The sequence below is a fragment of the Cydia strobilella genome, chromosome 11 (genome assembly GCF_947568885.1).
Source record: "Cydia strobilella chromosome 11, ilCydStro3.1, whole genome shotgun sequence".
In the NCBI taxonomy this organism is placed as follows: Eukaryota; Metazoa; Arthropoda; class Insecta; order Lepidoptera; family Tortricidae; genus Cydia; species Cydia strobilella.
The window spans coordinates 11,096,338-11,106,585 of NC_086051.1; the positions used below are offsets into that span (position 1 = coordinate 11,096,338).

Sequence of the window (10,248 nt, forward strand, 5' to 3'; positions counted from 1 at the left end):
CGTAGTTTTAAAATGAGAACGAAACTCCGTTTGTATGGGAAGGTGAAATTCGGCCGACCTTGCTGCGGACTCTTTACTTTTGTTATTTTAGCAAAAAGCTGCAGCTGCAAAAAAATAATAAACTAATAAAATTCTCAGGTATGCTTTCTTTTACTTCCTTATATAATTTAGCCCTTTTGTATTGCAGATGAAGAGACGCGATTATTAGATAGATGTAGATATGAACTCGGAGGTATTTGAAGGATGGTTTTTGCAGGTGCCTTATCACCTACTCACATATATCATTAAATTACTTATTAACTACTTTTCAATTACACTTTTATAATATGTCTAATAGATAACCATAACCATAAATGTGTAATAGTATTTTTAACCCTTTAACCAATATTTTTTTAAAGCAATAATTTAAAATTTTGCAAGCACGTACGATGTAGGTTTTTTTTTATTAATTTTGATATGCGAAATCTTACCTACGAACTAAAGTAATAAGTACTAAAGTAAAAAAATATATTTCAAGCGATGGTATGTAATGTAGGCCGCGGCTGCCATTGAGGTACGATTGTTCACGCCTATTGACCATTTCTTGTCCATTTCATTTGCATACAAAAGTGCAAAAGAGAGGGCGCTTTGCTAACTCTTTAAACTGAACAAGGTATAATCACTATTAAATAAATAATAGGTACGTTAGGTACGTGCAGTTCCGAAAATAATTAGGCACATTAGTACCAATTTACAGGGGCGAAGATTTACTTGAAGAAAGGCCAGGTCAAGAGCACCCTAAACCGGCGAGCGTGTATGAGGAATGTTATGAAAGTGAAGGAAGCGAAAGAGGTATGTCAGGATCGTAGCAAGTGGAAATCCGTGGTCTCTGCCTACCCCTCCGGGAAATAGGCGTGATTATATGTATGTATGTATGTATGTTACAGGGGCGTAGCTAGAGGATATGGCGCCCGGGGCAGTCACTAAATTTGCGCCCCCTGACGACTGACAAAAGTCCCTGCTCCTGCCTTTTGCCCATTTTGGCGCCCCTCCTTGGATGGCGCCCCGGGCACTTGCCACCTCTGCCCCCCCTCCCTCCCACCCCCCCCCCTAGTTACGCCACTGCCGATTTACTTACATATATGTTATCAATAATTTCTACATAAGTCTTTCAGTAAAAACGTAGGTATACACCTTGTTTAATAGGTAGTAGACACCGATGTTTTGGTAAGACAGAGACGAAAACAAGCTTAATTGACACATTAAGCTTTATTTTATGATTAGGTGGACTAGTTTCCTGTTAGAATTGTCAGTATTTATATGTGGGTAGATTAAGATGTAGGGTAGGTTGTAGCGGCATGCAAGAAAATAATAAATCAGTCTATAATCAACTGAGGTGGTTTCATTGATCAATTCCCACATCTTTACATGGCGCAGTCGGAAAAAAGACTTAGTTAGTGTAAAAAATAATAAATAATGTGTAAAACTCTGTGCGGACAGTAATATACGTGTGCGTCATTATTAATAAGAGAGTATTGTAAGGGTGAGAATAAATTATCGCCGCAATGGAGTCAGTGCTGCATCCGCCATTACCGTTCAAATTCGAGAACAATTTAGTCAACGTTACATCGGGAAATTTATGCAAAGAATGGGAAAAATGGAAAAAGGCCTTTCTAATTTATTACGAAGCTTGTGAAATCGCGAAAAAACCACAAAAGGTCCAGATTAACATCTTGCTGCATGTAATAGGTGATAAGTGCCGCGAGGTATATGACCAGTTTAGCGAAGAATCAAAAACTGTAGATGAGTTGTTAAAGAAGTTTGACAAATTTTTTGAACCCAAAAAGAACCTCGCCGTAGAAAGGCACAAATTTTTCACACGAAACCAGCAGGAGTTCGAATCTATTGAACAGTATGTCTTTGAATTAAATGTGATGGCAGCAAAGTGTGAGTTTAAAGATCTGTGCAGTGACCTTGTGAGGGATCGGTTAATATGTGGTATTCAGGAGACAAACTTGCGGGAACGACTTCTACGAGAAAGTGACTTAACGCTGCAAAAAGCCATAGAAATATGTAGGCTAGCCGAAATAGCCCGTGCTCAAGCTGGAGATATAAAGCAGGAGAAGGTGGAACATCATGTGCATGAAATTAAAAATAAGCAAAGAATCGCGACAGAACGTCAAGGTCAACCAAGCTGTTGTTATAGACAAGACCGTGAGGAAACAGAGGATAAAGCGGTGCATGCGGTCAGCGCGAACGGGCGCGGGCGCCGCCGTGGATCGTGGCGAGGCGGGCGCCCCGGACCGGCACACGCAGCTCCCGGGCACGACAACCAGCCAGCGGCGCGCGGCAGGTGGCAGCGGTCGTCACAGCCCAACAGGACTGGCGGCCATAGCTGTTCGAGATGTGGGTCTACACATAGAAGATTTCAGTGTCCGGCATATGGTCAGCTGTGTGACAGGTGCCATGGACGCAATCACTACTCGCGAATGTGTCGCGTGTACGAAATAAGAGGGGAATCCACCGATGAGGTAAATAATAAACATAATTTTGATGATGAGTGGTCTGTCACTTTATCCATTAACAATAAGAATATTATGTTTGAACTGGACACGGGAGCTGGGGTAAATGTTTTGCCAGAGAGGTACTTAAAATTATTAGGTATAGATAGGCAGTCCCTTAGTACAACCTCGGTAAAAATATATAATTATTCACGAGACTTGATACCAATTGCGGGTAAATGCAACCTAAAAGTTACGTACAAAAATAATCCTTACATTTTGGAGTTTATTATAGCAGACCTCACGTCAACTCCAATAATTGGTAAATTCTCTTGTAGAGAAATGTGCTTAGTACAAAGAGTCCATGAGCTGTCTATAGATAGGTCAAAAAATGCCACGTCTGTATTAGATGAGTACCCCGACGTTTTTGAGGGTATGGGGTGTCTACCGGGAGAATACAAAATACAATTACAAGACCATGCTCAACCGGTAATTCATGCCCCTAGAAAATTGCCAATTGTGTTAGTAGAACAGGTTAAAAATAAATTAAGAGAAATGCAGGATCAAGGCATCATCGCAAAAGTCGAAGGACCCACCGACTGGGTAAATAGCATGACTGTCGTCAAAAAACCGAACGGAGACCTGCGAATATGCCTTGACCCGAAGGATTTAAATAAAGTAATTAAGCGAGAGCATTTTAAATTACCTACTCTAGACGAAATCACTTCAAGTCTAGCGGGGGCAAAGTACTTTAGCACTCTTGATGCTAAACAGGGTTTTTGGCAAGTTAAGTTGAACCAAGCTAGTAGCGACCTTTGCACTTTCAATTCCGCCTTTGGTAGGTACAAATTCCTACGCATGCCGTATGGAATTTCCTCCGCGTCTGAAATCTTCCATAGGAAATTATATGAACATTTTGATGACATAGAAGGGGTAAAATTATTCATAGATGACTTATTGATTTATGCCGATACTAAAGCATTACATGATATTAGACTAAGGAAAGTGTTACAAAGATGTAGGGAAATAAATATAAAACTAAACAAAGAAAAGTGCAAAATAGGCTTATCGGAAATAAAATACTTGGGTCATAAGATTACGCAACACGGAGTGAGTCCCGATGACTCACGCACTAGTGCTATAATGAACATGCCTACTCCTTCAAGTGTCAAAGACTTGGAGAGGTTTCTCGGATTAATTACATATGTAGGCAACTTTATACCTAACCTCTCTGAAAAAACTCATATATTACGCGAGTTATTAAAGAAAGACGTACACTGGCACTGGGAATCAAGGCACGATAGTTGTTTTAATGCTTTAAAAAAATGCTTGTGTAGTCCACCAGTTCTGCAATATTACGATGTTAAAAAACCAGTGACGATTTCAGTAGACGCGAGTAAGAATGGATTAGGTGGATGCTTACTTCAAAATGGTTTACCTGTTTGTTATGTATCTAAATCGTTGACAAAAACAGAACAAGCCTATGCACAGATCGAAAAGGAATTATACGCCTGTGTTTTCGCTTGTGAAAGGTTTTATACATACATATATGGAAAAAATGATGTCACGATCGAAACTGATCACAAACCATTAGTAAGCATAATTCAAAAACCGTTAGTTAATACTCCCGCTCGGTTACAAAGGATGTTGCTAAGATTACAGCCGTACACATTTAATTTAGTATACAAGCCTGGTAGATACTTATATATAGCTGACGCGTTATCTCGTGCGGTCCAGGCAGGTGCGGGCGCCGATGAAAACATACAGGCGAGCGACCTCGACGTGCGCGCGCAAGTATGCGCAATCTCGGCAAGCAACCCTCTCACTGATACGCACTTCTTACAAATTCAAAAATGCACTCAAGATGATGTTGAATTAAAAGAGCTGACTAAAACTATAAAAAGAGGATGGCCAGATAAAAAAAAAGATGTTAGTGATATGTTAAAACCATACTATGCATATCAAAACGAATTATCAGTTGCTTATGGCATTGTTTGGAGGGGAGATCGAGTTGTCATACCCAAATGCATGCGATCAGAAATGATTAAACGCGCACATAGTAGTCACTTAGGAATAGAAAAATGTAAACTGAGAGCGCGTGAGATTATGTTTTGGCCCCATATGAACTCACAGCTACAAGATTACCTTTCACATTGTCAAGCTTGTTTGACATTTAGAAAACAAAACGTAAAGCAAACTTTAATGCAGCATGAACCTCCAAAAAGAGCCTGGTTTAAATTAGGTATAGACATATTTCATTTTAATGGAAAATCTTATCTGATAGTAATTGACTACTACAGTAAATTTGTAGAAGTAGTCAAGGTCAAATCCCTTTGTTCTAGTGTGATAATTAAAAAGTTAAAAGAAATATTTAGACGTCAAGGCATACCGGAAGTGATAGTTTCAGATAATGGGCCTGAATTTGCTTCATCTGAATTTAAAACATTTTCTAAAGAGTGGTTCTTTCAACATGTTACCTCCTCCCCCCACTACCCCCAGTCTAATGGCCAAGTCGAGCGAGCAGTCCAAATTATAAAAAAAATGTTAAAGAAAACAACATTCAATCAATCTGACTTTAATATAGCGATGTTAGAATATTTAAATACTCCGCTTGATAATGATTTACCTTCACCCGCTGAACTTTTGAATAACAGGAAACTGCGTAGTTTTTTGCCATGTTCTCCTACATTACTAGCTCCAAAAATCCCGCGAAATGTCGAACTTTATCTAAAATCACGTCAACGTAAACAAAAACATTATTACGATAAAGGAGCTAAGCACCTGCGAGAACTCCAAGTAGGCGAAAAGGTTAAGGTAAGAATAAACAATGAATGGCAAAACGGAACTGTACATGGTACTGTTGGACCGCGGTCATATCTTATAAAAATGACGTCTGGTAGAATTCTAAGACGTAACCGCAGACAGCTGATCGTTGACTCACCACAGCGCTCAGATCAACCTGTGGTATGTAATTATGACGATCTAAATATCACTACGCCCTGTGCGCCGCAGCCTCCCATCAGCTCCCGGGGTCCAAGTCCAAACCACTTGCAAATGAATAATACTAATTATTATGTTACTCGCTCTGGCAGGACGGTGATACCTCCTGATCGGTGGACCTACCCTGTACCGGAACCTCGTCGCAATTAGATTAAGGACCTACTCAGATAGTAAACAATTAAATTGTGTTCGTATGATAAATATGAAAATCTAGTTATGTACCTAATGATAAAATTAGAAAGCAGTCTAAAAAAAAAAAAAAAAAAAAAATACGTTTAATTTGAAGGTAATATATAAAAAAAAAAAAAAAAAATGTAAGCGCCAATTCATTTGTAGGTATGATTAATTCTATGAATGTATAATGAAGAAATGTAGATGGATACCTACACTCGCAAGTGTAAGTTTATTTCTCATCTTGTATTAAAAAAAAAAATGTATATATATATATATATATGTGTATAAGTATGTACATATATATACAAATACACATGTATATATAATTAATTTAATTTGGAATATTTAAAGGAAGGAGAAGGTATGATATAGAAAATAGTAATACAATACCTATGTAATTTGCATGTCCTAAAGTAAAATAAAAATATGTAAAAAATTGTTATTTTTGTTTTTTCAAAGGGGAGTTGTCAGTATTTATATGTGGGTAGATTAAGATGTAGGGTAGGTTGTAGCGGCATGCAAGAAAATAATAAATCAGTCTATAATCAACTGAGGTGGTTTCATTGATCAATTCCCACATCTTTACAAGAATGACTTAAGAGGCACACGAACTTAGCCCCCGCCATAAACTGGCATGAACATTCAAGTAACATTTATCTATATATGGAACTAGTTTAGTTTAGAACATTTCGTTGCAAAAATTGTAATACAAAGAAATTAGAGCGAGTAGAAGTTTTACTATTACTCCACCAACTATGTAGTATTATAATTACGAACAAGATTTATATTCAGTGTCTTTCTGGTAGTGCCGATAAAATTTACTACGTAACAAAATCTCGCATCATTAATGCAAGAATGCACATGGTCTGTGCTATCGAGCAACAATGAACTTTGATGATGGTGTGTTAAGGTTGATTCTAGGTTGCGGAAAAATAAAGTCGGATTGAGTCGCAATTCCGCGGCGCGCGCTGCGTCCCGTCCGCGACCCGCACACACCTGCCACTCCTGCCAGTCACGCTGGGTTTGCGCCCCCACTTACTTGTTTTTAGAGTTCCCTATCCAAAGGGTAAAAACGGGAATCCATTGTCTGTCTGTCTCTTTGTCTGTCTGTCCGTCTGTCACCAGGCTGTGTCTCATGAACCAGATAGATAGACAGTAGAAATTTTCACAGATGATGTATTTCTGTTGCCGCTATAACAACAAATACTAAAAACAATAACATAAATATTTAAGTGGGGCTCCCATACGACAAACGTGATTTTTTGCCGTTTTTTGCGTAATGGTACGGAACCCTTCGTGCGCGAGTCCGACTCGCACTTGGCCGGTTTTTTTTAAACTTAAATTAACAGTTACTATTTTAAAACAATCCCTTGGAATTTATATATGATTACTATCCTGATCAATGACTTAATATTAAGTTCCTTAATAAACATATTCAAGTATTGGCTACATACTGATTTACGAGTATAAATTATAATCTCAATGAGTCTACTAAAAACACTCTTTGACACAGGTTCTTCAAAGTGGTCAATCAAATTAAATAGTGACCATAATATTAGCAGTTTTATATAAAATAAACAAACAGTTGTAACCATGAAAGCAGCAAGTAAACGTTTCGATGTAGGTGGTAAACGAGAAGAAAAGAAAAGAGTAAAGGAAATTATTTAGTAAAGCATATAGTATTTTCTTGTGTGTGATGCTGATGTGCAATGATCGGACAAATCATCGCAGAACCATCAAAAATCATTTATATCCCAAAATAGGACAAGATTTATTAAACTCGTATTATGTACAATACAATACAAATCTTCTTTATTGCTCACCAATATAAAAAGGGCATGACATACAAATTAAGCACTTAAACTATGGTAGACAACAGGCGGTCTTATGTACCGTATTTTGGAATAAAATTTCCAGATTATACTCAAAACTACAGTTCAAAATTGTTCAATTTTTTTATCCTGTTCCATACCATATTTATTTTTGCGATAATTTGTCCAAACTCTGCTGATGTGTACCGACACAATAAGTTCACACCATTCGTACATTTTCGTGAGCTAGTCTTCTGGCGGGTTTTTTTTTATTTACCGCTCTAAATTCATCAAATTCAGCCTGATCTTAGGGGGATCTTAATCTTCATGACGCCCTAAGTTAATTGTTTATGCATCACGTACCTATAACTCACTCATTAGTAACGGCTGACTAACGATTGCTAGACTTTGGACCTACTTGTCCTAACATTGGTTTGGTTGAGTCATGCTGGACTGGACTGGACTGGACTGGACTGGACTGGACTGGATATGATAAACATACTATAGGTACATGCGAGTAGGTACTTATTAATGTCGTGTGCAGCGTGTGCTCGTTACTACATTCCCATGGGCATTCATCTGAAACTGCTGAAAGATGCCGAAGTCATAAAGGGACAACAATCTGCTCATTTTAGAGCTATTGAAAGCAGGCGGTCTTATCGCTTACGAGCGATCTCTTCCAGACAACCTTTGGGTATCACAAACTATAGAATTAGAATATACGGTAGATGGCGCTAAGAAAACATATGAAAAGTCGAATTGAATATAACCAAACAACACAAAACATTAATAAAATAAATAAACATACACGTATAACCATAAACATATAGGTACCTCTTTAATTGATTCCTTTTGAATTTTCGGACGTGTGATCGCCACATGGTCGCCGTCAGCCCCCGACGTTGTCAACCCCGGAGAGCCAAGCTAATATTTAATTTAATTTAATTTAATATGTATTTCGGCCCTTGACATTCCAGGGATACTAAGGGTCGGTTGCACCCAACCATTTGTCAACATTAAAGCGTTCGCAAAATTTTATTGTATGGGAAGTTAGTTCACTGACGCTGAGTAACGTCGTTCAGTTCGCTTTTTGTGGTTGGTGCAACTGACTCTATGAGTGCTGGCGTTTCGGTTTCTTATTACCGAGTCCATTAAGTACATAAAGTTACGTCATCATTATCTCACAGCGGTCTATTGCTAGACATGGGTCAGTTTTAAGGCGCGCCAAAACACCAGATTATCTGTTTTTCTCTTATTTGCCACTCTTAGTTTAGACATGATTATGACCAGCACCAGCTCCCTGGCCCTTCAGCCTCCAAAGAGTACAAAGTTTGATTTTTTAACTGATTTACATTTAGAGTTTTATTTCTAATTCCTAGAGATTTATAGCACAGATCTATCCCTTAATTAGGTACTTACTAGTATTAGGACTAAATAAACGTGGATTATCACGAGTAGAGATCCATTTGCTGGACCTGGTCCCGTGATTGATCTTCCAGATTGCTGATCAGATTTCCATACTAACTATCTAACTCTACCCTAGACCAAGGTACAATATCTAAATGCCTAACCTTAAGCTATCGTACCCACTCGCACCAGACATAAAATTATCTTCAGACTTAATGAGCTAGCTTTCTAGGGTGTTCACGTTACGCTATTCTAATTTGCATCTTACACGGTTGTGATGTAATAGTTTCATGTGTAAGTAATACCCCTAGTTTCGTCATTTACTTTTACATTGGCTGTTGAAGCGGTCCCTTACCCGCATGGGGCTCCCCTGGCTACGAGAATTGCTCAATATTGAGCAATAACCAATGGATCGTAGACACCACTTAGGGTAATAACACTAATAAAATAAGTAAAGATGATATGGTCCAAGTAGACGCGATTAGTTGATATTCATACTCATACGAGTAGGTATGCGCGTAGGCAACGCGTCATCTAAGGATTCGCCTGACCGAAGTTTCGCTTTCGGTTTCCGCATAAAAATCATGTTTCAGCGGACGATTCAGTTTCGGTCAAAAACTTCCGAACCTTTCGGCCGCGCTGAAACTTGATTTCCGCTAGAGTCCGACCGAAGTTTAGGTTTCAGTTTCGGTCGGCATAAAAAATCATGTTTCGGCAAAAACTGGTTTCGGTCGGATATTAATTTACTACAGTAAAGGAGGTTCTCAGTTGTTCTGTTCACCGATAGTAGTCTTGAAGTCGGCTCCAGGGCTCCAGCCAAGCTGATTTGGGGCTTTTATTGTTTTTTAAGAGGGTATTTACATGCCTAAATGGTACAGAAAATATCTGACATGCTGTAACTGTACTACTAATAATATTTCAAGTATTTGAACTTGGCTAATAGATCTGAGACACTGGCACAGTCGTCATCAGGTGTGTTGGAAAGGCCAGGGTCTAGACAAATATGAATCTGAAAATGCCTGTATCGCTAAAATGCATGCTTAACTAACTTCCCCCCTTTTCTGGACTTTTTTGACGCATTTTATTGACGAAAGTAAATTCTCTTCATTTAGTTGTGTACAAACAGATGCAAATACAGGAAGTTGAAAGAGAATTGAACCAATTTTGGTCAAGGTACCTACAAAATATTTTACACAGCGTGTCTCTATTGTGCATTCGTAACAACTATACTATATGTAAGTACATACCTACGTAGTGTGGGTCAAACTGACAGTGGTCCATTAAGACTGTTTCAGGTAGATTAAAGTAGCAACAGTTTGTTCTTTATTTCTTAAAATGATAAAATTGAAGTAAGACACTTACCCTACCGCCGGCAA

The 10,248-nt window shown here is 38.4% G+C and overlaps 1 protein-coding gene across 1 annotated transcript; it reads left to right on the forward strand.

Moving 5' to 3' along the window:
• Positions 1-1,499: 1,499 nt before the first annotated feature.
• On the forward strand, positions 1,500-5,663 carry LOC134745162 (uncharacterized). Its single transcript, XM_063679145.1, has 2 exons — positions 1,500-2,510; positions 5,573-5,663. The coding sequence occupies exons 1-2, from the start codon at positions 1,545-1,547 to the stop codon at positions 5,588-5,590; spliced, it is 984 nt and encodes a 327-aa protein (XP_063535215.1). The 5' UTR covers positions 1,500-1,544; the 3' UTR covers positions 5,591-5,663.
• Positions 5,664-10,248: the final 4,585 nt, after the last annotated feature.

Bases quoted from the DNA above. Each gene is read 5' to 3' on its own strand.
- LOC134745162 (XM_063679145.1), top strand. From the start codon at position 1,545: ATGGAGTCAGTGCTGCATCCGCCATTACCGTTCAAATTCGAGAACAAT.